At 42.6% G+C, this 27,084-nt stretch overlaps 1 protein-coding gene across 4 annotated transcripts; it reads left to right on the top strand.

Moving 5' to 3' along the window:
* Window positions 1-116: 116 nt before the first annotated feature.
* LOC136432813 (calmodulin) lies at window positions 117-26,961 on the top strand. Of its 4 annotated transcripts, XM_066424322.1 has the most exons (10): window positions 117-360; window positions 1,342-1,492; window positions 7,219-7,347; window positions 8,086-8,166; window positions 8,419-8,586; window positions 22,102-22,132; window positions 23,729-23,872; window positions 25,108-25,350; window positions 25,491-25,557; window positions 26,075-26,961. In XM_066424322.1, the coding sequence occupies exons 2-9, from the start codon at window positions 1,490-1,492 to the stop codon at window positions 25,514-25,516; spliced, it is 825 nt and encodes a 274-aa protein (XP_066280419.1). In that variant the 5' UTR covers window positions 117-360; window positions 1,342-1,489; the 3' UTR covers window positions 25,517-25,557; window positions 26,075-26,961. The 4 variants fall into 4 exon arrangements, with proteins under 4 accessions (XP_066280419.1, XP_066280418.1, XP_066280420.1 ...); XM_066424321.1 differs by lacking the exon at window positions 25,491-25,557 and having other exon boundaries at window positions 129-360; XM_066424323.1 differs by lacking the exons at window positions 8,086-8,166; window positions 25,491-25,557 and having other exon boundaries at window positions 133-360.
* Window positions 26,962-27,084: the final 123 nt, after the last annotated feature.

The following is a 27,084-nucleotide window of genomic DNA, read 5'->3' as shown; positions in this document are numbered from 1 at the left end:
CACACACTGTCACACACACACACGACCCTGCAGATGACGCGCGTATACACATGCATACGTCATCAAATGGAAATCGAAGGGTGCAGTTTCTGGAAAGTTCGCGGCTAGGCATAGCAGAGGTAGCATCATCGCAGAGAGAGACTAGTGGGGTGGGCAGGCAGATCACTCATATATATACGTCGCTCTCTTCTAAACACTACATCGGAAACGTCATCGAACTGAGAGGTCCTCGTCAGCGACAGAACGCAGCAACAGCTATCGCAGAGGACAGCATCCATTTGCCGTGCAAGAATGCCAAAGCAAGCCGGTGGGAAAAAGAAGGATCGTCTGAGGTTCAATCCGAGTCATTTGGGAGAGTATGTAAGTATATACACGCTGTACGTGTGATAGCACGATATAACGATATGTATCAATCTATATTCGGGAAGCATTATTGGCACCATAGTTGGTACGGGTTAGATGGGTGCTTGCATCGATTCAGTGTTTCCGTGTCCCTTGCCACGATTCGCATGCAATCTACGATGCTGTGCAACGTTGGATAAAGCTCTGTGTGGGAGGTTCTGTGTACCACATAATTACAGGGCATCTTCCTGAAATGATTGCTCTCAAAATTCATGTGTATACTGCTGCTAGCATGTTATCTTAGAGTGCAATAGCTGCTTGAAGGGAAAGGCGTTTGCGGCTATTGTCTGAGGAAAAAAAGGTATGTTAAAAATCAAGGGTATCATCATTGTGATAAGTTCTTTTGTGCTTGTCATGTACATCGAGTTTGTATACGTTCGTGAGTGTTGGGGTCTTTGAATTCTAACCTTTTCAGATAGGAAATTGTTAACAAAATACGTGACAATGACACAAAGGCAAGAGGGGTTGCTATGTACTGCAATATGGGGAGATTATTCAGGATCGGGTCCCGCAATGCATAGCACGTTCGTTTCCGGATCCAACAGTGAAGATTCTTGACTTGAACGGTAGGGTTGGGAGGTTTACTGTACTGTTGCGTCTCAAGTTCAATGTGGCTTGGGGCACTTTCGGCTAAACCACTGGTGCACGCTAGCGCTAATACTGACATGACAATACTTCGGCCTTGATGTCTCAGTAGTCCTTGTCTTGGTAAGCATTTCAGGTGATTATGAAAACATACAAGCACTATAAGGAAGGGAAAAAATGCACGAGACGGCACAGCACACAAAAGGCGGTACTTTCAATTTACTTGTGTCGGCGCGGTGGAGGCTGTATAACCTACCAATCTTTCCGTAACAATTCATATTTGTGCAGCATGTTTCACGTAAGAACTGTAGGTAGTGTCTGTTTTCTTACCCATGATTCATGTATTACATGCAGTGGTAGAAAATTCGCTTTTCTACTTGTGAGTGTGGTGGTCACGTGGTGAATTCTCACAGCTCGACTTCTCAAAGAACTACGAGCACTACCTCTTCCTATCATCTCATCCCGTCGACTGCTGGACTGTAGTAGAGCTTGTAGAAAAAACATGGTGCGTGTGTGTTCCTCTACTGAACTACGTTCACCCTGTCCCCCCCTTTTTTTCCACTAACTAATCGACCGTTGCAGTCAAATGTGACGAATCATTTTTACTAATGCGGTCCACTTGAATGCCATAATTGCAATCTCGTATGGGGCGATCAGTTAACCAGTAATTCAATCATCAATCCTCAATTAAGGTTGGCTGTGAAGTAAAAGGTCGCAGGCCGTATGTTTTTGGCGCTGGGTCGGACTGCCCAATTCCGGTTTTAACTGATCTCCGGCTCTTGATTCATTACATGCTTTTATATGACATGTGTGGCCACCTTCAGCACGGATAGATAAGTGGCGTTATCTAAAGTGTATTTTTATCCACGCAATGGGTTATCTCTTATGTGGACATAGAAGCAAATTGCTTATATTGACAACGATCTAACACTGACGCAAACGCGTTTACAACCGGTTGACATGCATGATTGCACGAAAATCAAATCAAACCTAGCGATAGGTCGATGACCCTTAAGCGTGTGAGTGTGGGGAGTTCGCCTGAAGGTCTTGCCGTAAGGAGACGAACCTTAACGTGACCCGCCATTAATATCATCGGCACTGTCACTGGTCATGAGGTGTACATGGGGTGTGATGTATCGTGTGAACATTGAACAACATTTGCTAGGGCATGTAGCAATTCTGTGGTTTTATCATATTTATACATGCAAATACATTTTTCTCATGAATTCTTCATGATATTCCACATTTTATATCAAAATGTTGTTACCGTATCCGACACAGACCATTGCTGTATATGTGTCTATTTATTTATTTATTTCTACCTCCATAAAATCCATTCTTAACATTCTATGATAGCTGTACGGCAGATAAAATGAAGCAATAAAAACGTAATGGGTAGGCAGTGAAGGACAGGTGTATCTTTTTTTCAATAGATTTTTGTTGATTTGCCCAGACGTCTGTTCTATCGTTTGACTATTTCTCCACTCCAGGCGACTATATGAAGATTGTAGTACCTAGTGGCACATAGGTCAGCAAGTTTCATTGCTGTTTCTGTAGCAGGGTATATTTTTACAGGGAGGGGGCGCTAGCCCTTCCCCTTTAACGTGCTTGAGGCACCTCCTCGAACACGGAACCCCCAGTTTACTGACGTCCCTTCCGAAAGACGGGTGTAGCCCCAACCAAGCTGCCCTTCTGAGGATTTGAACTGGGGTCTCCAAGTTACCAATTAATTGGAACCCAGGTGAAGATGCGCTGTACAATGATAAATCCAATGTTCGACATCTTACCAGCACTTCATGATGGTAAAACCAACACGCAACTATTGAAGAGCGACCATTGGTAAAAGTCATTAAAAAGATAGACAAGCCTTTTGGTATTTTCAGCATATCTTTGCCCAGCAGCTTGCGAAGAACGGTTTAAGTTGTTGCGCACAAGATAAAATTTGACAAGCGCTATCGAAGACATGTACAAATACTTCCTGCAAACTGTCGTGTATAAATCCGTACCGGGGCAGGGTGATAGCATTTCCGGAATCGCAAACTGTTGATATGGCCTCACTGGGGAATTCGGCGCAATCCCAGTAAAATGTGATAGTCATACTCCGAGTAAATTGCAGCCCATCATAACCTTAAGGGGCTTGAGGAAAAGAGTGCGGACACGCCTCAAGAATTCTAAAGAACGCGTTAGATTCAGAGTCTGGAAAATTATAAAAGGAACTCCCCGAAACCTCCAGGTACCTACAAACCGCTTTCACTCACATGCCATATCGAATGAGCAGGTAGACGCTGACCACCATACTGGTGTCCCTATTTGCATTTCAATGGATTGTAGCTCAAGCGTGCTGAGTATTCTTGTCTTTTATTGGCAACTTTTTTAGTATTCCGGTGAAAGTCTTTTCTTTTATCAGAGGTTATTTGAGAGTAAGAAGATGATCTTTAAACGCTTAAGCTACGATTTACTAAAATGCAAATAGGAACACCAACATGGCTACGGACATAGCGAAGATGTCACGTAAAAGCGTTCAAACGTGGCATCGTGTGGTGCAATCGGTAGGGTGTTTCGCCCAGAACCGACTGATATGCCCCGATGTTGTGCCCTTGCAACGCAACTTGACTTGTTCCCAAGAAACCTTCGCCTTTTCTTCATTATATTACCGTTCAACTGACTGATAGCGATAAGACTGTTATCTAGTAGTAAACTGGGGCACACCAGACACGTTATGCAAATGAGGCGGCCACTCTACACCAGACCAAACCAGTCAAAGATGGGCGGATAAAAGATCACTTGCTTCTCTTCATCTTCGACTTACAACTGTTTTCTGTACTCACGTAGCTTTATCATCGATCAAAGTCAATTCCGCTCAGGATAGCAATCCTTCTTTCTCTTTTTCACGGTCCAGGAGGTTACTGAAGTGTGTTTTTCTTCGATTCCTTTTTCAATTTATGATGTATTATTGGCTGATCCTTGCCCGTTTATGATACTTATCTCTTAAAGCCATGTTACCCGAACACATAAGTGTGAGATAGCGGATCCCCTGGCTCCGTCTGTTGTTCGCTTTGTGGCGCCAGTCTTTGACATCGATGACCGGTACTTAGCGCTATTTGTACTTCTGGGAATACCTTTTTTTCGTTTCTGAAAAGTTCGTTCGCAACGTCAAGGGTGGGGTCAACGTCAAGATGATGCAACTCAACTTGACTTCTCAGAAACTGCTAGAACGATTCTGGAATTTTCCGTGTCATGAGGGTGAAATAAGTACGAATGTAGGATCAACGTCGAGATGATGCAACTCGCAACACGTAAATCTTAAGCGTGATTCAGTGCAGAAACTTCTAGAATGGTTCCAAAATTCGTGAGGGTAAAACACACGCCCCCGACCCACCAAGAAAAGAGTCCCATAGTCCTCCCTCATGAATTTCTGCTGTTGTTGTCTACTATTTCTAGCTCATTAAATTTTCTTTCCAAAAGCAATATCTCATTCTACTACTTTTTGCATGGACACAGTTTTGCAGCCTTTGATGGCACACGCCACGAAAATGGCATATGCTACTATCTGATTGATATAGTGCATCTAGGAAAGATCTAAACTGTAAACTTTTTCTCGTTTTAATCTTTGTATAGTTCTCGTGGGTCATTCTGAAGACGTACAGACATACACCGAAACTTAAAGCAATTACTAGTAGTGCCAATCTCGCTTCGCCCATTTATAGCACACCACCTGATGTTAAGAGTTATCTTCTGTTTTCCGGAGAAACGGGTCCCAACCCTTCTGAGTTTTTACAACGACCCACGCGCCGACTTATCTCTGTTCCCCGCCCTTAATCCTTCCAGAATTAGCTACAATTTCCGGGTCGCGTTTTCAGATGTGTACGCCCTCTACGTTGATTAAGGTCGCGTGCTTGGCGAATTGTTGTCATAAGTCTCCATGTTATACACAAAATGGTGAAGTTTGGGCGAAACCATTTGAACATTGGATCAACGGAGCTGAGCACAAGAACTTATATACATTGAAAGAGGTTATAGGAATTTGCTTGCACACCCTCTTTAATACATTTGTCCAAACACTATTCATATCATTGTGTTAATGTTCACCCCACGCCACCCCCACTTCTGAAATGGAACAGACCTGCCTATCAAGGATATCAAAACTTTTGATCCCAGAGCATTGATGTAAATAGCAGCAAAATCATAATTTCAATTTAACTGCATTGATTTGTAGAAACCTGTATGTTAAATGACTCCATCGTCATTCCTAAGGCCATGTTTACGCGTTCTTAAGTCGACTCGGAGTCAACTCAGGACTGTGCAAGGAGAACCCTGGGCCACTCAAGTAGCGTTTTCTAGCAGTGAAGCTCCACTGAGCAGCCCAAAGCTCCTCACACACAGCCCCGAGTCGACCACGAAAACATAAATCGGGCTTACTTTAGAAAATTAGTGTAAGTGACAGATAGATGTAAATTTGCATGTCATGTACATGTATCGTATGACATGGAATTGATTTATATATTAATGAAAATGTATAAAAATTTACATAAAAAAGTAGTAACGTAGAAGCAAATTTGTACGTATTGCTCCTTCAAGTTCAAACATCACTTTGCAGACACAGATTTCATTATTCAATCTTCCTTTGAGCACTACAAAACCATTGTAATGATGCTGCCCTTATATAGAATTCATCACTATTTAGACCATTCATCAAATTCATGGCTTGTTTTGAGTTGTGACCTTTCAAAGCACACGTACACCTCCATTAAAGTCCCTCATATGACTTTCCTTTTCTAAACAGATGTCACGGTGTCATGATGAATAGATGCCCCTCCCCCAAAAGGTGCTCATATGATACCCACGACCAATGTCACAAAGGGGTCATCTTGTTATTGACATTGGCCCGCTCATTACGCCCTTTAATCTGTGTTATTACGTGGTCTGATCCACGGGTGTGGAAACATCATCAATCACACGTATAGCGTACGTTCTCACCCATTCCCATGGGAGTGTACTGCACGTGTACCCCCTCCCCCTCATTTCCACTGAGGCGGCGAATGGTGAGCATATTTACTGAACAACCACTGAGCGACCAAAAGTCTTAGTTATAGTTCAAACTAATTTCATTGATAACATATACAATGAAGTGTTTTGTTGTCTGTCAAATCATATTTCACATCATGGCGCATATTCCTATGATAAAGTCATAGGTCATACAAATGCAATTTTGTCTGCTCAACGGCCTTCATCCAGTGGCAAGGTGCCTAATGGATAGAACCTAAAATGGTCATACATTAGGGTAAATGCGATGATGCTTTTTGGGCTCTCTCTCTCTCTGGGGACAGCAGACCACCTTTTGGTGAAAGGTGGGGATAAATGGGTATTTATGCAGAAGGGTCGTTTGGAGGGCACGTAAATATAGTTTTCCATGAGATTTGATATGTAGATCTTTGCTCTGATACTTAGTGCGCTAAAGCTAAAGTTATTCCAAAACTACACAAAGCAATTTCTAATTTGACAAGAATGCAAAAGGGAGACTGAAAGCTGATTCCTGAGGAATTAAAAAAAACGTCTGTCCGGTAGTTCAGTGGGTCTTCGTCTTTTCATATTAACGTAGGCCCTCTTATTTCTGGATAATGGCCGTTGGGTGACCCAAATTGGATTTGCATCACCTGAAACCTTATAAATTGAATATGAGCCATGATGTAAAAGTACGCCTTGAAAGGCAGCAAAACACACAAAAGTTTCAAAATATCTAAATTTCTATCTCCGATCAAAGAACAGTTTGAAGTTCTCGTATGTCTTATCTAATTGTAGCTCATTCATTATGCAAATAAGGTTTTGATTAAAACTGCATGTGTCCATTGATCACTTCCTGATCGTTCTACGGTAAAATATGGAAAATGTATTTACAAAACGATAGACCAAAAACACTGCATCCCCGTGAATAAGTAGGCTCATTCATTGACCCCATTACCTGTGTGTGTGTGTGTGTGTGTGTGTGTGTGTGTGTGTGTGTGTGTGTGTGTGTGTGTGTGTGTGTGTGTGTGTGCGCGCGCGTGTGTGTGTGTTTGTGTTTGTGGATGTGTCTGTGTGTGCGCGTAGACGGGCATTGTTGTCAATTAGTGTATCAGACGTATTGTGCGTTGCTGACATATGATTGACATAAGGCCGTTTGCATTGTACTTCTGTGTTTCAACTGTCAAAGTCAAGCACTTAAACTTTTCATTACTGTGTTCGACGGACTAGGCCGATCAAGCCAAACCCCGATGTGCTCCCACTGCCTGTGTGTTCTGTGCCCCTGGAAGAAAGATCGAAAAGTCGGAGACCACCCCGTATGGCTTCGATATGGATAGCAAAGACAAAGAGTTAACGGTGGTCAGTTAAACGCTACATGAGCTGCCCATTAGTGGGGGAGGGGGGAGACAACGACAGTACTATGTTTGCTGATATGCAATGCTGCAATTCTCATGCTGCTACAGCTGCGCTAAATGTTACCGGACTTGGTCGAATAGTTGGATCAAGTCACGCACAAGCGTTTGTATGATACCGTCAAGTGCAGGTCCGAGTTTATTGGACCAAATATACATGAACTAAACATATTCTCTTTGAAATTCTACTGTAATTATTACAGTTCTTGCGATCACGTCAGTATTCACTGAGGCCCAGTATGTTCAGTCTGATAGAAGGGGTGACTGCTAATGCTACGGTCACATTTCCAAACCGGGGCCCGGTCGGGCTGCTTGCGGGGACGAAAAACAAAAGTGTTTATCACTAGATATACACAGAATTCGTAGCATTAGCAGTGCCAGTAGGTTTTATCTACAGTTCGGCCACCATGAATGTTCTTCAGAGTCAGATGTCAAAATGTCAGATAAAGATTACTGGCACGCAGCCACGTCTTTTAATGAGACTCAGAGGGGGCCTCGGAGAATAGCGGCACGATGTCTTGACATTGAACAGCGTGGAGTCAAAGGAATTTCGATATGTCTAGTTCATGTCTATCTGTCGCAATGCAGTCAGCATTTATTCACATAACTTGGGAGCGTTGAAAGAGCGGTGCAGCATAGAGCACAGAGACTGTTATCACATATGCATTTATAAATTGCTACTCAGATTACATATCTTCAACCTCAATTGACCTGGCGACTTCCAGAATTAACCATCGAATATGGCGGACAATTCTTACGTCATAATGTAGGTAAAAATATTTATTCAACACTATAATAACACACTGCACTATTCATGCTGTTTTCGTCATTTCAATTCTACGTATTGTGGCCATACAAAATGCCATTTATGAAATCATATATCAACATGGTATTCTTGAAAACTTGCATGATGCATATTTACTTCATGCTGTGACTACTAACGGTCATTTTGGGGTTTTTGTGTCTCTACAAACTTTCCCACGGGTTTGTTCTTCCATGATCTGACTGTGTTGACCAGGCCGACGCGACAACCGCGACAACCCAACCCCAGTGTGCTCACGTTCCTCCCTGTACGTCCAACTGTGTGTCCCCTTCCCCAAATGTTTCCAAGAAAGGGAAGAAGAAGAAAAGGGCTAGGAAGGGGCCGTATGATTTCGACATTGAGGACTTAGAAGACGAAGATCTGGTCAGTTCTCCATGCTAATGAGCTTTCAGAGAGCAGTTGCTTATGTCTATGGGGCAGGGGCCGTGGATATCATTGGTTGATGATAGTTTTCTGGCTGAATCAATACTATACCATTGTCTCATCAAGCAACGGCCCTGGCGCACAGGCCTGGGATCCGTCCTTCCAGCTGCACTAGCACTAGGGAGCCGCCAGCCAATCAGACACTCCTCCTCCTGTTGGTAGACGGAAGGTTACCAGCCAATGGCAATGACGTTTCCCCTTGACTGTACGTGGCGACGTGATTGGCTTGGGACGGCTGGCTAGCGCTAACCGCAGTCGGAAGCGCGTACGGATCGCAAGCAAGGAACACCAGGGCTATTGCTTATTGACATATGCTAGCGGCGGGCCTGGCAGGAAAGGTGTACATTTACACGCGATCTTGTGCTGTGTGTTTTTGCCATGCAATTTGTCGGAGTCAGCATTGTAATGCTTCAAATAAAATATGAGACGTCGTCTTACACTTTTCCAGTTGACTGACCTAGTCATGGCAACTACGTTGGCAGTAACGTTCTAACGATAAGTATGGAATGCTATAGAGCTAGTCTGATTTTGGAGATGAATGACGGTGAGTTTTATACTTAACTTGAAAACCAAGATTGTTCCACATAACTATTGATCTACACATTCCTTCGAAACCTTATTCGCACGTTGCAAAATGTTCAAGACAAGAAATAACCATTAAAGCTAACTATTAACAGTGAACAAAACAAATGTGGGAGAGAAGAAAACAACACAACGCTGATGATGTTGTACTATCCAGAAGAAGATGTGTCACATCAAGCTACATGTCTTGTATCGTACAAAACATGTAGCGATGGATTTATGGATTGATTCGATAATTTCTAGTCTCGAAGTCAGCATAAAGGATAAAAGTTTATGTATACATTAATGTGAAATCTGCTGCCCGAACTCCCCTTCTCTTGAAGGGCTCCGACCGTCCGATGACCGCAGAATGCACGTGACGACAAGTTGACATGTGCCGCTGCAAAAATGTGTCGCCATTTTCATGCCGCTATCAGTCCGAGGCGATGACATGGCATTTTTGGCGGGAATCTGGAAGGGTTCAGACCGCACATTGATGATCAGTGATCAGTGTGCTTTAATTGAATTACTTTAGTTGTACCAAGAGGGTAAGGCCACTATTCTAAAACACCATGAGACGCAATAAATGATATTTCGTTGCCACGAGCATGAACTCTTGATGGGGAGAGGAAACGAAATAACATAGCTATCTGTCTACGTATTTTACATCGTCAGACGACACCAGATGCCGCCGGCTGTCACTGTTGCCTAGCAACGACAGTCTCGCCGGGTCAAGGCCATGGCGGGAACCATGACTCGTCAGATAGCAGACATTGTCTACCGTTTGAGTAATTGGCCCACTGTGTAACATCTCAAGAGAGAGGGAAGAAATATGAGTCCAATTTTTGTTATAGGATAGTCCATTCGAATCATATTAGGTGGCAACCCGTTGATGTATGGCATATCAGTTTTTGGCCATGTTCCGAAGTCATTTGTCAGAAATTGTACTGAGAGTGAAACCTTGCGGGACTTGTTATATTGGCCGTGCTTCCCGGTGAGATTAATGGGTATCCGTGTTCTCTGTATCGAGTTTTATGCGAAGCAGTCGTGGATAAAGTAATGTTGTAACGTTGGGTAACCTAAATTCGTGGGGTACTTAAAGTCGGGATTTTTCGAAAACGGGGTATTTAGGGATATTTGCTAGATGCAACATCAGTAATACCGCTAGAAATGCAAACTTGACAGACTAACGTATTCAGAACACTGTCTGGAAAGCTTCGATAAGCATGCATTAGAAGTTGGCTACGTCAAAAACTCTCCGTCCCTTATTGTCACAGTCTGAGGGCTTCGTGGGAGCATTATTCTACATAGTTGTTCGCTGGTTTATAAGACAAATGTCACATCCGCTTCCTGCTCAACACAATTATTTACAATACAACTTATTCGAATCTCTTTTGGTAACCTACAACTGGACTCTAAGTGTGATTAATTATCAAAACGCCTCTTTGTTGCTGCAGTCAATGGCTACGGCACTACGGTGAATTTTCCCGCCGCCATATTCGTTACCCAGAATCCTGCTATTCGGCAGACGACAAACGTTGGCGAGGAACACTTTTTTGTCTTAATGTTGTGTGTGATAGTGGACTGATGGCGATATTTTCCTCAAACTTTGCTCTTAGCACAAGCAGAAACACATGGACATAATAGTATTACAATTTCTACGGCATCCAGCTAATGCCCCGTTGAATAAGGTACAAATTTCCATGGCGGTGGGGGTGAACTTTGAGTGACGTTCTACCGACTCAACACACGGGTTGTTCCCGAAGGCCTGATGTTTGCGGTACGGCCGTTTTTTCGTGTATTTTTTTTACTTGGACACGTCTATATCCATAGCACTCTCCTCAAGCCAAGGATGGAACAAATAGCTGCTGTATAAAATATGATTAGCGGTAAGATATTCAAGACGAATCTTCTCTCCCGAATTAATGTGCCCCCCTGTCCGACAGCACCGCAATTGTGCGTGCGGCGGACGGTAGTTTGAAGTTGTAATATTATGGTGTCAGCACGACTAGAGACAAAATCTACCATATATATGATTAGTGCAAAGATAGTACATGACACTGACAGAATAATAGAAAAAAAGGATGGTTCATTGTTCTGCTAGATTGATTTCAGTCAACCATTATCGGAAAAATCCCGAATTTAGGTTACCCAACGTTAATACGCAGTAGCGTCATCTAGCTACTGGTTCTTGTACTGCACATAATGTTATCACGAAACATGCACTGATCGATACAGGGCATCTCTCGTCGGCTGACGACGATATCATTCGTCGACTAAGACCATATAAAGAATATATGCTTAGAGTATTTGTCCCTGTTCTAGCAGTTGTGAAAATGTTAAACCTTCTGTTTATATGCAAGGGATTTTATACAGTATTCATATGTAGCTAATCTTTTTATTGCTTTCGGGGGCTTACACTGTGTAATAGGAAAAGCAGACATCTTCAACGAGGTAAAGCATCATTTCTGAAGTAGCTGTATGTTACTCTCCAAGCAGAGGTTCGGCTCAGGCTGGTTTTGACGTGTTTTTTTTGGTTTATTTTGTCGGACTTTCTATTTTGTCCCGTTTTCTTAATGTCGACATCGCCAAGCTTGGAAAACGGGACAAAATAAAAATCCCAACAAAACGCCTAAAACACGTCAAAAACCAGCCGAAGTACTACTACTGATAGTAGTGATGCAACGCGCCTTCGTCACAGCTTCTGCTTTCGACCAAGCACTGCAGGTCACCCTACCGTGTTCTTCCCCTGACTCTTCTCGAAATACGCGTTTCTTGGGTTCTTGCGGCCTGAGGCATCAGCACTTAACGTACCCAACCGAAAGGTCGAATGCAACCCCGGTCAGCCATGCTACGCGGAGCCCAACCTTGCGCTCTCAGGATCCATGGAATTTAATCCATTCTTTTTTGAAATTGTTCGTATGCATTTGTGAAAATAATTGCTGATAGCCTTCAAAGCATATCTACTGTATATCTCGCATTTCTCCATACGTCGTCGCACCCTCATATTTTCCTGGAGTTAGATACAGTAACTCACCTGTGAATAATGATAACGAATGCACGGTCTCATTTGAGCCGCAGTCGGCCCACAAGAATCATACAAAGTTTATTAGATTTCTATTGGAGCGATTGGGACGCCGGGCCCAGCGGATCCAACACGCTTGGATATTAGCTCCTCTATCAGTGATCGCACCCGGCATGAGAGCGTTCTGTCAACTGAAAACCCATTACGTGTTGTTAGTGATGCCGAATAAATCCGCTTTGATACACTGTTGTGTTTCACACCGAGTGCTAAAAGCAAGCGTGCGGTACAGATATCGCGTTGTGATGAAATAAGAGTCTAGAAATACGTTTTGTACTTGTGTATAAATCCGAAGTGCAAAAGCCATTTTCACATACCCCAAGCAGATGTTGGAAGGTAAAATCGTTACGTTTTCAACTGTAGCTCCCCGTTTCTATCATAAACAGCCCTCTCCTGAGAACGGGGAGGTAGAAACACGCAACATCTGTTTGGGGATCAGTATTCGCGAGGAATATCGTCCAATGCGACATATGGAGGGCTTACTCTTTTCTGTATTTCATAAACGCAATGCACAATTTTCACACCGTGAAGACATTTCAGTCTGTGAAATGACTGCTCCTCTTCTGTGTTCATGAGAAGAAGAGAGGGGATGTTAAAAGGGCGGGTGATTAGAAGAACAGAGCTTGTTTAATGACAGGGGGCGTGCCGTAACGATGATTCATAATCCGTGTTGGCAATTAAATTGCTAAACATTTGCAGCAAAATGTCTCATGTATGCAAGGACATTATATAGGATGTCCTTGATGTATGTAATACCGCCACATATTTGTATAGACAGACACGTTTGGGTATGCTAATTTGACGTTAATATTAGATATTACAGTAGGACGCCCTACATGCTAGGGCTTCTAAAATAGCTAAAGTAAGAAAAGGAAAGCCCCCCCCCCCCAATTGACTTATTTCCTTGTATTGGATAGCATCACCACGATATACAGTAATCAATGTATATACTATATGTGTGCAATGAGTAACTAATGACATGTCAGCCTACACAATACAGCCAAGTACACTGTCTTCTAGCAACGGCTCAAGAATCCGCCATTTTTCGACTTTCATCTGATATAAGGACAATACATTCGGCCTGCCTACACTAATGAACCATGGACTATGTGCTTAATTCTATCGGAATAGGACAAATTCAATTCGTGTTATGATAGATTCAGCCGGTGGCCCACGTTGTGCCATTACTTTAATGCATTTGTTATCAGCTTAGTGAGATAAACCCATGGGACTCATATCCATTAGCGTTTCTTCCCTTTTCGAGTAATTTGAGTTATGGTTCATAAAAAACACGTATGCACGTATATGTCTAGCTTTGAAGCACGTAAATTTTCCATGATATGGAATTTGGTTTTATTACGTTCTTTTATCAATAAATTTTCTGTTTTGTAAACGAAAATGGCGTTTTCTAATGCATTAATAATGTGTTACGAGGCCCTCGTGTTTTAAAGGCTTCATATCCCACTAGAGTGACGCCACCTATGTCCATTATGTAGGTCATAGCACCAGTCAGTTTTGCTGCAATGCGCCACTGTGTGTTAGGACGTATTTGGCCATTAGGCCCTGCGCGCGCACTGAGTTTTCCACAGTTATCGAGGGACTGGGGTGTCTTACTGGTCTAAATCCTATAATGGGAACCCGGGACTGAATTTCTTACAGAATTGATCTCACCAAGTTGGAAAATCATTTTGAGCGGCGCGGGGGCGGGATATGGCGTTTCTTGATCACATTACGTTAACGTTTCTTGGACGCCGCACGTGTTGTTAGCCATTTTTTCTGAGGTAGAGACAAGCGATATATAATGTATATATTTGCGTGTGTGTGTGTGTGTGTGTGTGTGTGTGTGTGTGTGTGTGTGTGTGTGTGTGTGTGTGTGTGTGTGTGTGTGTTATTGAGACTTAGTTTCGCAACTGCAAGGACGTCTTTGTTTGGTGTAGGCCAGAGGTGTAGGCAATCCTCTTTGATCTACATCTACAGACCTAGATGTGAGCAAAGCCCGATCACAAAGGTTATATGCAAGAGGGTTATATGCGCATAAGCTTATGGAATTCAGTGCGATATCGCTGTTCGGAAAAGAGAAATTTACAAAGCATTCTGAACGATTAAGTTTTGGTTCTTGTGTTTTCTTTGGCGCAGGTGTGTTTTCATTTGCGTCACGGTGAGTGGGGAGCTAACTAGAGTTGTCAAACTACCTCGCACGATACAACTCTAAAGGGCAACCACTCTCTGTAGATATCGCATATGTATATATTGATGTGTCAAACGACGCCATGTTGACATCCGTTAATTTGCGTGTGACATGAGACAGAAAAGGGACCGCGATTTGTCATCAAGATTCATGGTGTCATGATGACATCCAGAGAGGCGAATTTCTGTCCTATCTCCTCCGCACCACAAATCATTCATGGCATCTTTTATCAACTATTTTGTATTCCACCATGCACCTCCATCAGAAGATCGATATACTGTTCCTTGTAAAGCACCGAACTTTCTTGGAACACTGAGAGAGAAAAAACGCAACATTTGGAGAACAGCCGATTCGTGAGACCTTGACCATGCCGGCCATGTGACTTCCTAGAAATCTTTCCCTCTTTCCATAAATCAAGAAGCTTTTAATGCACCAGCTATGTCGTCATCAGCGTACCTGATTAACATTCGAAAGATAAGAAGACCCTAGAGGTAGAATGCAATCATTTTTCTCCCATATGTGGCTATTTGAAGTCAGGCTACCCAGGCCGTTGTGTGTAATGTATTGTACTGTGCAATTAAATGTCGTTGTGCAGCGCAGTGATGTTTGTATAATGCGTGCATCAACATGCCATTGCAGTGTAGTACAAGTGTCTAATGTAGTGTGAATGAGTATGCAGGGAACGTACAGAGATTCAGAGAACGCACAGAGCTGTAACGTATTGTTATTTCTTTCGACAACTGATCGTGTCGTTTTATTCTTCAGAATTTTGAAGTGGAACAAAATGGCCAGACAATTAAACAAGCTTTGAATAACCGATGAAGGTTCTTTCAAGCCCCCACCCAAAAAGATCTACAGCTAGAAGCATATTCATTTGTGTATTATCATGTATAATCGTAATAACTGGTGGTCGAAATCCTAGTTTTATTATCATTTCCCCCGTTTTATCGCATTGCTAACTCCTAGAGGCGCCCAATACCTATATCTATCTTGATTTTTGCGTTGCAGTAATCCTATATTGCTCGTCGGCTTACGTCACAGCTTGAGCTATCAGCGCTAATACCCTCATAAAACACACCCCGTGGTGTGCATGTCGCCGCAGATTATCTTCGTATATTCGTTTATTACCTGTAATATAACGACCCCCATCTCCTGTATAAGCAGGTGGTCGCTGTACACAAGACTTCTAACGTTACTAGTGTAAAGCGCTTCTTTATGAATATCATTTCTAAAGACCTTCTTCGTCCAATTTCCATTTAAGAAATGCGTTCTGAAAGGCTTGCGGGCAAAGCAGACAGCCTTTTGGTCTTTGAAAAATAAAGCGTTCTTTGCACAAGCAATTTTAAAATGAAAGAGCGCACTGAATGCTTGAAGTGGAGAGCCCTTTTGTGCGGCCACTCCAATTTGACCGGCTCGAGACGCCGACAATACAGGAGAGGACTTCAGAATTCTCTTCACATTTGAGCTGCGCTGTTTATTATACCGCAGGTGAAGATAAGTGGTGGGTAAGGGAGGGGGAGAAGGAAAAAACAGGAGAGAGGAGAGAAGCGTTCTGATCGATCCACTATAGTGCGACAGCCCGTAGCGCGTGATGAAAAATTCATAGTAACAAAACATCGTCTGCTAGCACCTTGCGTTTCCTGCGGCAGTAATTTCTCGGCGTGTGTACTTTACCACTCCAGGCTAGCAATTTGAGATCTGTTGAAGAGATTTTCAAATAGATGTCGGATTTGCGAGTGCGTTTTTCCATTATAGGCTCTGCTTTCCGGGTGGTTTATTAAAGAAAGCATATTCGTGCCTTGTCAGTTCAGGTGATGTCCGTACGTGTTATCCTTTCATTATCACAGCACACCACACATGGCGGGCTTTAGCCTTGTCACGAATATTGTTGAATGCCTGCTTGTGCATGCCGCAATGGTCTTGAACATATCACATTGTTCCTTTTATCCTACGCGTATACCCCTCATGATTAGGTACCATGGCTTTTTGGCCTGAGCACGTAGGCAGGTAGGCATTTTTGAAACACAGCACGTCAGTGTATACACGCTAGAGTGCAGGCGCGACGTTTGGGTACATACCAGTACGACATCTCCTCATGTTATTGAAAACAAACTGGTCTGGCAAACCAAAGAGTTTCTATTCAAAGTAGAACCTCCTAACGTTATAGCAAGCAAACGTGGCGGAGCTAACTGGAAGGTCGTGTTATTGTAACACACCGGTATATTGCTTTTGAATTCGATAAGAATCAACTATTTACTAATTGATGTTAAACGTTTGTTTTGTGAAATTGGGGGGGGGTTTCCATATAGGTGTGATTGTGAAATTTCCTTCCTTGAACGTTCTCTGACAAAAAATGAGATGGGCGATCAAAAATGACCTTGTCTCTTTTGTCAATCTCTTTAATAATGCAGGAAGTATTGATACGGTTGAACTGAGTCATTTTCAATAGACCGATTTGCAACAAAATACGATTCAACGATCGCATGCCCAGCTAAATAGCAAAAGTTTAGAATTAAAAGGATCGAAGGGGCCTAGCGTTTTGGATTCGGCTTAGAATAAGGTTGTTCATGATTCCGAGTACGTATGTGCAAAGTCTAAGGTCTCCTGACTTGTGAATGCATGGGTCGCGTCTCGCCCATTGTCTTAAATCGCATAACAATATTCAAACGTTTTTTTTTTCTTTATGCCTCAGGGGCATACGCCTGAAATATTACCCGATGACAATACATGTGGCTGCGCAAGCCTACTTTGAATCGGTTGTGCCATTCAGTAGAACTGTGATTAAAATAACAAAATATCATTTCCTTTCAACTGTATTTCATTTTGTACAAATTATGCCAAGTTTTTTATGTACTTGTACCCCTTTCACGTTTCTCCTCGGTATGCCCCTTCGTGCACGCGTATGTTGACGTGCCATGCAACAGTCGAGGAATATGACTATCTTTTACTGGCCAAGGCTCGATAATTTCATAACTTTAAGAGTCTGTTTGAAGGACAATGAACAAAAGCAGGTAAATTACAGCACTTCTTTCAATTCTAAAGGATTCATGACGTCAGCGACCCCTTGTGGCAACCTGCACTTTTACACGTAGTGCCCTTCAGCCTCAGTCCACAATTTAACGAAAGCTCCCTACGTGTGAATTCCGGACTTGACCTTTGCGAACGAGCATATGCCCTTGGCAACAGGAATCGACCACTTTTTAGAAATCAATATTGCGGGCTTATATAAGAGTTTCTTTACAGCTTTTTTTACTGGAGTTGTTATCCACTCAAGGCAAACTGAGTTGGATGATTTTGTGTTTTGTAAGAGTCTGAATGCGCCATAGGTGTCGTTCTCCAACAATTATACAAAACACGTACGCATCTGCTTGGAGCTTAGCGGAGAGAAGCTGCAAAGTAACAGACCATGCAAAAACGATGATATCTTTCCGGCGGCACACTATTCAAGTCATGCATTGAGAGAAACGCATTAACGATATGGAAAAACCCATATTCGAGGCTAACACCCCGATTTTTATTGCCAAAAATGTTATTTCCATGTGATGAGATATGAGAATGATTTTTTAACTTTACTGCTTCAATAGACGGTTCGAATTTTGAGAGTGAGTGTGTTGTTCTTTATTTATCAGTGACTGTGCACGCGGGCACTGACCTACAAATTCGACAAATTGTCGAGTATAGACAAGGCGAATATTGGCCGCAAAAGCAACACAGCACGGCAAATCAAATGTTGATTAGTTAAACTCTGATAACTGTGGCGCAAAGAGCGTTCCCCAGGGAAATCTACGGGAAAATCTCTGACAGTTCACTCTGTGGAAATGGTCAGCTTCAAGCAGATGTTGGGGCTATGAAATGTATATCATTCTTTCTCTGGGTAAGTGTTCAAGAAATATTTGGGCTAATATGTGTCAACGTTACATGAAAACCTTTTGAAAAATGGAAGGGGTTTGAAATGATGCAATTGTTTTTAGAGTACCCCTGCTATGGAGTCCACATTGGCGAAGTCACCACAGAGTTTATCAACCATATTTGTAATAATTTTGCACTACTTAGAATAATCAATAAGGCAATATTTAAATCACAGTATTTCGAAATCTTTAGAAACTATTGAACCTAGAAATGTGAATGAATTTGAATATATTTCGACATTTTGGTAATAGTCTAGAGTGACTGTACGAAGCTCTCTTTATTTACAATAGTTTTCAAATACATGTCATAGTTTTCAAATACGTAACGTCACAATTCACTTTTAAAAATATCTAAAATGATAAAATTACAAGTTTCCAAATGGTAACGTTATAACTTATGTTAACGTTAACGTTGGGTAACCTAAATTCGTGGGGTACTTAAAGTCGGGATTTTTCGAAAACGGGGTATTTAGGGATATGCGCTAGATGCAACATAAGTAATACCGCTAGAAATGCAAACCTGACAGACTTACGTATTCAGAACACTGTCTGAAAAGCTTTGATAAGCATGGATTATAAGGCGACGAGGTCAAAAACTCTCCGTCCCTTATTGGAACAGTCTGAGGGCTTCGTGGGAGAAGTACACAACATGGTTGTCGGCTGGTTTATAAGAAAAATGTCACATCCGCTTCCTGCTAAACACAATTATTTACAAGACAACTTATTACAATCTCTTTTGCTAACCTACAACTGGATTCTAAGTGTGATTAATCATCAAAACTCCTCTCTGTTGCTACAACCTACGGCACGTGTATTTTCCCGCCGCCATATTGTTAACCAGAATCCTGTTGTCAAGCAGACGACAAAGGTTTGTGAGGAACACTTTTTTGTCTAAATGCTGCGTGTGATAGTGGACTGAGGAAGATATTTTCCTCAAAGTTTGCTCCTAACACAACAAGGAACACATGGACATAGTAGTATTACCATTGCTACGGCATCCAGCTAACTTGCCATGAATAATGTAACGTTACACGTTGCCCGATGATGACGATGGGCCGACTTTGAGTGAAGTTCTACCGACTCAACATACGGCTTGTTCCCGAACTGGCCTGATGTGTGCGGTACGGCCGTTTTTTCGTGTATTTTTTTTACTTGGACACGTCTATATCCATAGCACTCTCCTCAAGCCAAGGATGGAACGAATAGCTGCTGTATAAAATGTGATTAGCGGTAAGATATTCAAGACGAATCTTCTCTCCCGAATTAATGTGCCCCCCTGTCTGACAGCACTGTCATTCTGCGTGCGGCGGACGGTAGTTTCAAGTTGAAATATTATGGTGTCAGCACGACTAGAGACAAAATCTACCATATATATGATTAGTGCAAAGATAGTACATGATACTGACAGAATAATAGAAAAAAAGGATGTTTTATTGTTCTGCTAGATTGATTTCAGTCAGCCATTATCGGAAAAATCCCGAATTTAGGTTACCCAACGTTACAATATTTCAAGTTGGTTTCTCGAAAACAATATGATGAGCGTGAAAGGTGTGGAAAGTTCACTTATGTCGTCTTACATAACATGGTTACTGAAAAGTGCTAGCAAACAGTATCTTTAGAAAAATGCGAATATAGCAGACGCTATCCAAGACGCCTTTGGCGCTGAGTTGAAGGCCAAAGACGGTCTCAAAGGGTGGGAGACTGGGAGGTGACAGCAGGAAAGCTGCCAATGTGACTCGCTATCATATTAAATTGTGATGAAATAGGAAGATATAGCTTGGAAAATTCCAATGATACTAGTAACATAGACGTTCAATACACACTAGTGCTACCGACGGCTCAAACTTGTCCCAAACTAGCCATTCTTTCCATTTGTAATTTTGAACTTCCCGCGTATATTCAAAGCATTGCATGCTGGAAGGGGAATGCGGTGCAGGGGTTTGACGCATTGCAGGGTTACGCTGACCAATCAGCGGGCAGGATTGTGTTGGCCACACCCATGTGTATTGGCGGGTAAAACAGACAAAGCCGCACCACCCACATCACCAGAAATTAGTCCACTGAACAAATGAGTCCCCACGGTTTGTCGCAGTAAAAATAGTCACAACATTTCTCTATTCAAGAATAGCCACCGTAGAAGAGTATGACTTGTTGTTGTTACCCAGTAGTTCATGTATAAACAATCACTGCGGCAACGGAGGATAAGCAGGTTACCGGCGAGCGGTGCTGGGTGCGGAACGATACGGGTTCGGTGTGAGTCGGCTTCGCATGGTCTTGAAGGTGTTGCATAGGACCGTTACTTGTTTTGCAGTGCCTACGCTGGTGGTTTTTTCGCGTGTATAGCCCCTACACAAACTTCATCTTTCCACAATGGTAAGAGAGCGTTATATTCGTTTTCCTCCCTTTATATATGGCTGAATCGATGTGCTTGTGTTTGGCTTAGTTTAGCTGTGGTACAGAACTTCTGGGGGCTACGATAGCGTTCTTCTGGCCGGTGGTGTAGCGTGTGCCTTACCGAGAAGCATGGTGAATCTGATACGTACGTACTACAGTGATACCATCGGCGACCCAACGCCTCTGGCTTTTCGGTCGACTAGATTAGCTGTGGGCATTCCAGAAGTCCTTTTGGACCCAATATGGTTGATGAAAAGTAGGACACACGTGTAGGATGCTTCTAGTTCGAGTTTAGTTATTTTTATAATTTATATGGTAACATCTGATCGGAAGTCTGAAGTGTTTATCAGATTTCGCTAAGGTGTGGGTGTACCTGGGCCGTTTTTCATAGCAGTCAGTCAAACTCAATTTTGCTTAACTACTTAATCTGCGACTAAACCGTATACAGTATATGGAGAAAGGGTAAGTGTTGCAGTTAGTACGCAGTTAAGTTTGCTTGAGGAAATGTCGAGTTAGAAACGCAGTTTACACATCTGTGTGTGTTTGTTGAGTTGACTATCGTCGCTGTGGACTCTAGTGTTTCTCGGGTGTCGGCGGGAACTCTTTACACACAAGACCAGGCAAACAACTTAATTTGCCCATTGTTGTGGCGCCACAAGTGGAAAATAGCAGAGTAGGTAAGGATCAAAATCAGTGCGAGGTCAGCCATGATTCACACCAGTGAATGTTCAGAACGACGAGGCGAGTTACAGTAGCAGTGCCGCCCACAGTCACGCGTAAAACAAGCCTTTCTGGTCGTGTCGAGTTTCTGCAGTCTAATGTTTCCAGGTACTGTAGTATGCCGCAGGGTGAAACAAAGGTGTGCCTGTCGTGCACAGGTGTGTGCCCCGCGAAGCCTGCCTACGCAACTTGGGGATGGGCATGTGTTGGCAATGACAACACTGTTTAACCTTTCATGTGTGTGTCTGGGAGAGAGCGCGATGAATGACTGAATGAGGTAGATGTTTGCCCTTGCCGTGCCTCCCAACAGTAGAGCCTCAGGCTTGTGCAAAGGCAAGATGCGGTTCACGGAGTTTCCGGGCCGTCGGCTGATCCGTTGGGGTCAGTTCGGTCGATTGAACCACACCCACCTGTGGGGTAAAGTAATTAATTACCAATCAGGAACAGTCCCAGTGGTGGGGAACTGAAGCATAGAATGTGAAAATAATGAAGTCGCAAATGGTGCCTGGCCCCCTCACCTTCTAGTTCAAGGACCAAAAAAATATAAATGCGTACACAAAAGGCGTAATGTGCTAACCAATGGATTTCTTTTCTGTTTGCAGGCAGATCAGCTGACAGAGGAACAGATCGCTGGTGAGTATAAACACCTTTTGTTCACCTGGCAACCATTGTGCCCAATCCTGGGGCTTGGTTCTTGACATGGTATCAAGATACCAAGCCGATAGAATGGGGAAAGGAGGATGCTAGGCTTTAACTAGGAAAATGTTCGCAAAAATTACCAAGTCGAATCTTGAAATCTTAAGTATGGGCCAAACAGGAAGCACAAACAAATAGCCTGGAAAGTACAATACTAGTTGTAGCTGTTAGCAATATTTCCATTACACCTGCAGAATGTTATATGACTGGTCTATTTCTGAGAAACGCCTTTTGCAGCCATGGGCTGAATTGATGAGCTCATTGCATAACTAAAAACTTCATCATTAATACATACGTAACATAGAATGCTCTTCAAATTATCTTTGTGAAAGAGGAATGTGGGTTTTTGTATGCCTGAGAGGAATGTGGGTTATGTAATATGTATGCATTATTGTTTTGATGTTGCAGGTAAAGTAAAAGTGGATGTTAGATGCATTCATAGTCATACTGCAAGTCCCAATTTTTCCTGCTGTGGGCTTATTGTGCTGAAAGCTGTATTAAAATTTTTAATGTATGGTGTGGATATAAAAAGCAAGAGGATATCTATTGATATATTTTATGTATGAAAGTTCTTTTTTAACATAGGAGTAGATAATTTGTCATGTTGATGGATTGGCTTCTTACCAATGTGACCTATCCACGCATACTAATGTCTTTATACTGGAGTCAAACCCATGAGAGGCACATTATAAAGTCCTCTGTGGCCAAATTATCTGATGCAGAAAGCCCTCTGCAGTGGCAAATTATTTTAAGACCATATTAGCATTTGGCATCAATTTGTTGCTGCCAGCTAACTGATTTTATGACAGGAAACAAAATTAGGGCAATGACATTATGAGATTGTCAAGAGGTCATCATTTTAGGATGTGGGATATTATTCTTATGTCGTTGTGTGGGGGAATATGTCAGCAGTAGTGATTGTTTCTTGGTGGGAACAGAAGCCATATGTCTTCACTGCCCCGTAATAAATGGAGTTGAATTCATGTCACAGGCACATTACTACCATGTATACAAGCTTTCCTGGTAATTACACCTAGAGGGCAGAGCCATCTGTTCTTGTAAAGAGTGCGGGGAGAGACTTTTCAGTCAATTTGAGTTCAATCACTAAATGTTATTGATTTTGTCTGAGAGCAGTGTCTGGCATTTGCCCCACATCCCAATCAATAGTAATCCAGTGGAGAATCACAGATAGACATAGCAGAAATGTGACGGGTAACTCAAATGTTAGGATGGTTACAGCAACATTTCTGCTATTTGGAACACAAAGGTGATTTGCTTTCTAATCAGCGTGTCTGGGAGTATGGCATGCATAATTGATGTAACTTTTATTGCCATGAATAATTGCATTAGTACTTCAACAATCCCACCAGGGGAATTGTGACCTTGATGAAGGATAAGTGAGGACATCTGTTTTGAACACCAGAAAGGTGTGTTAGCAATCTGTAAGTAATTTGTTATTTTTTATTAAGATATGTAGTGTTAGGTCCCATCTGTTGCTAACCAGGAAGCCATTTTGTTCTGTGTTATCTGCAGAATTCAAGGAGGCGTTCAGCCTTTTTGACAAGGACGGAGATGGCACCATCACCACAAAAGAGTTGGGCACAGTGATGAGGTCACTGGGACAGAATCCAACAGAGGCAGAGCTGCAGGACATGATCAATGAAGTTGATGCAGATGGTAAGAATGCTGTTGAATGATTCTTATAGCTTTTGTCACCTTTGTATTGGTGTATGATCAATGGCTTTATTGCCTTTAGAATGAAGAAATATACCTGCCTACTGCACTGCTTGAGTAGTAGCAAATCGTTGGAGGTTCCAAGAAGAGTAAGGGGTGGGCTTCTAGGAAGTGCAGGAAGTTACTGCTGAACTTGTGTGACAGAGTGGCTAGACCTATCGGTGTTTACCGTATTACCGAATGTATGGGGAGCGGCACAAATCAAACAAGTCTTTTATGTAGTGAGTCATTTACATGCTCCAAGTACAAGGGTATGGTTTTTAGCTTTGGGTGAGGTTGAGAGAGAGAGGGACCTTTCACATTTGACTCAGCTGGTTATTTTGAATGGGGATTTTGAGGCCAAGTGAGAGAAAATATAGTGCATGGATGAGTAGCACCTATGGGTAGAATGTGGGGACCATTCCTGACATTCACTGCAGCAAATTATGCAGTGGGGGATACATGCGGAAAGGAAAGTGCCAGACAAGAAGATGTAATCTAAGTATGTTTGTTAGACATCAGCAATGTTTGATGCCATTTGTCACCAACCTTCCAAGCCAAGAACTTGCCCCAGTTTTAAGTGGGAGTATGTAACAGTATTGAGCATGTGGCACAGTGATCTGAGAAGAATGCAGGAGTAGATAGATTGGGTGGCCATGAATTCTGGGGCCATGACAGTATGTTTACCACCGGCATTTCTTCTCCGGACACTGACACAGTAAATATTTGGCATCTTGATAGTGCCCCACTTCATGCTCTTAGCTGGGCCACTGTGATATGCAGATGATGTTTCTAATGATGATATAGGGTCAAAATCAAGTTTAAGGACTACATACCAAAGGGGCAGATTAGGTTGCAAAACACTTAACACTTCACTGAATTAGCTGCTGCCAAATCTCTGCCAACATGATAGAATCAGACCACATTCCAATCCTAGATAGTAATTCTGGCACATCTTGATAAGGGTGTGCATGGTGCTGCCATAGTCCGTCATTATGACATCATCGGTTGTGAGGGCAGCTTTTCTGTGACATGTCATGATAACTAATTTATTTGAGGTACACAGGTAAACAGTTAAATGTTGTGTCTGAGTTGTGAATGGTAATGACTATGAGAAGGCTTTAGTGTGGTATTTACTTTAGAGCCTGTACTTGACCCAGTTTGTAAAGCATGTAGTGACAGATAGTTACTTGTTCCAGGTAATGGTACGATTGACTTCCCTGAGTTCCTCACAATGATGGCCCGAAAGATGAAGGACACAGACAGTGAGGAGGAGATCCGTGAAGCATTCCGCGTGTTCGACAAGGATGGTAACGGCTTCATCAGTGCAGCAGAGTTGCGCCATGTTATGACCAATCTCGGAGAGAAGCTAACAGACGAAGAGGTGGATGAGATGATCCGGGAGGCAGATATCGATGGCGACGGCCAAGTCAACTATGAGGGTACGTACGCACATCCGTCCCAATTCCTCTTCCAACTTCCACGTCTTTCTCTGCAGCTTCATTGGCAATTAGGCAGCTTTTTGAATCCTTCTGTCTTCATCTGTTGTGTAACTGGTGCTGTCTGCTCATTCTCTCCACAGAATTCGTGATCATGATGTCCAAATGAACAGATGTGTACCTTATTCCCCCAGCTTGATTATTGTTCCGGTTAGGTTCTTTATTCTGGCTTCCCCTGAAAAAAAACTTTGCTGCAAAAATCTCTGGAGTAAAGAATGAAGTGCTAAGACAGGACTGACATTGATAACCAGTAGTGTCTGTGCACGATCACATTGAACAGGCATCCTGGCAACTCATCTGTGGCCTTGTGGAGGGGGGTTGGTGTGTGTGATCTGTGCACCTGTTTGACAACTGTGTAGTGTGTGAAGCATACAAACAGCTGTGCCCTGTTGCCTTGTGTACTGCATAACTTTGCTGATTTCCTGCATTGTGTAGTTCAGCTTCTAGTGAGCTGTTTTAGTTCTTATGCCTTTATGTAACTTATGTTTTTGCTTTGTATGCAAATGTCCTTAGTAAAATCGTTTGTATGTTGCTGAAGAATATTAGTTATTGCAACCTGATATAATGTGACAATGTGGAATGTAGTAGGCAGTGCAGTCATGTTGCATGGTTCTCCTACTGTCCTTGTGAGTACAAGTTCTAATATGCTGCCTCCCTTGTGTTCCAGAATTCGTCACCATGATGACGTCCAAATGAAGAGCACAACTGTTGTCAAGCCAACGTTCCATCTTCTGTCTTTCACTGCTCTTCAGCATCTCCTGTCCAATTTATCCCCCTCCCCCCGTGGGTCCGGTGTAGTTGTCCCATCTTTGGTGATTGTTTAGCTTGTGAAATGTCTGCTGTACTTTTAAAAGAGAAGGATTGATTACTCCCACTGTCCAGATTCCTCTATTTTTGTTGTGACGAAAAGGAAGAGCTAAAAAAAACAGAAGACCCTCCTATTCTTGCACTGGTGATTTTGTGGACAAGAGATGTCGTTAAGGTCGTCTTGATCTTTTTGTGCAGCATTATTTGGTGACAGGATGAAAAACTAAAACTCCCCCACATCTGGCCCTTCTCAATTTGTGTTCTTGTAAAGTTTTATACATATCTTTATTGAGCTGAGTTTTCTTGTAAGTACATGACTGCGTTAATGGCTACTGTACTGTACTCTCTGGCAGATCAGGAACTACTGTAATGATGACAGAGTTGTATGAATGTCCAGTTTGGTATTCACTAAAGATGTTTACATTTTTATGAGAGTAAATATTGACAGGCTGCTAGGCCATAAAAGCAGTGCTCAGTGACCAAATGATAGCCCCAAAAGCCCTGGGCCCAGTCAGTTGTGTGTTTTAAACTGATTTTGGGACTGGTTACCACTGTGCGTCCTGACACAGGCTGTGATAGATCTGTGTGTCTTGGTTGTAAATCTCCTCTACTGTAGTGATCCACTTGTGTGAAGTGTGATTCACTTAAGTTGTAGTCTATGAGCCTGTGAAGGACGTTGTGGTCCTCGCAGTCAGCTCAGCAAATGTATTTGTGCGACATCTTTACTAATAAAACTAGCTCCACCTATCTGTCTGGTTTTGTGTTCATGTTTCAAAGTTTACATATATGATCTAAGTGTAGGACTAGCTTAACACTAAAATGGTGCTATTGAAAGATGGTACTGTGGTAATTGGCCGAGTATGTCTGCTT

This window comes from Branchiostoma lanceolatum, chromosome 4 (assembly GCF_035083965.1).
Source record: "Branchiostoma lanceolatum isolate klBraLanc5 chromosome 4, klBraLanc5.hap2, whole genome shotgun sequence".
In the NCBI taxonomy this organism is placed as follows: Eukaryota; Metazoa; Chordata; class Leptocardii; order Amphioxiformes; family Branchiostomatidae; genus Branchiostoma; species Branchiostoma lanceolatum.
The sequence above is the reverse complement of the archived record's forward strand: the minus strand, read 5'-3'. Positions and strand labels throughout refer to the sequence as shown.

Coding starts and splice junctions, on each gene's coding strand:
- LOC136432813 (XM_066424321.1), top strand. Junction 7,348..8,085: donor AAGACAAAGAGTTAACGGTG/GTCAGTTAAACG, acceptor ATTGCTACTCAG/ATTACATATCTTCAACCTCA. Junction 22,133..23,728: donor GACAGAGGAACAGATCGCTG/GTGAGTATAAAC, acceptor TGTTATCTGCAG/AATTCAAGGAGGCGTTCAGC.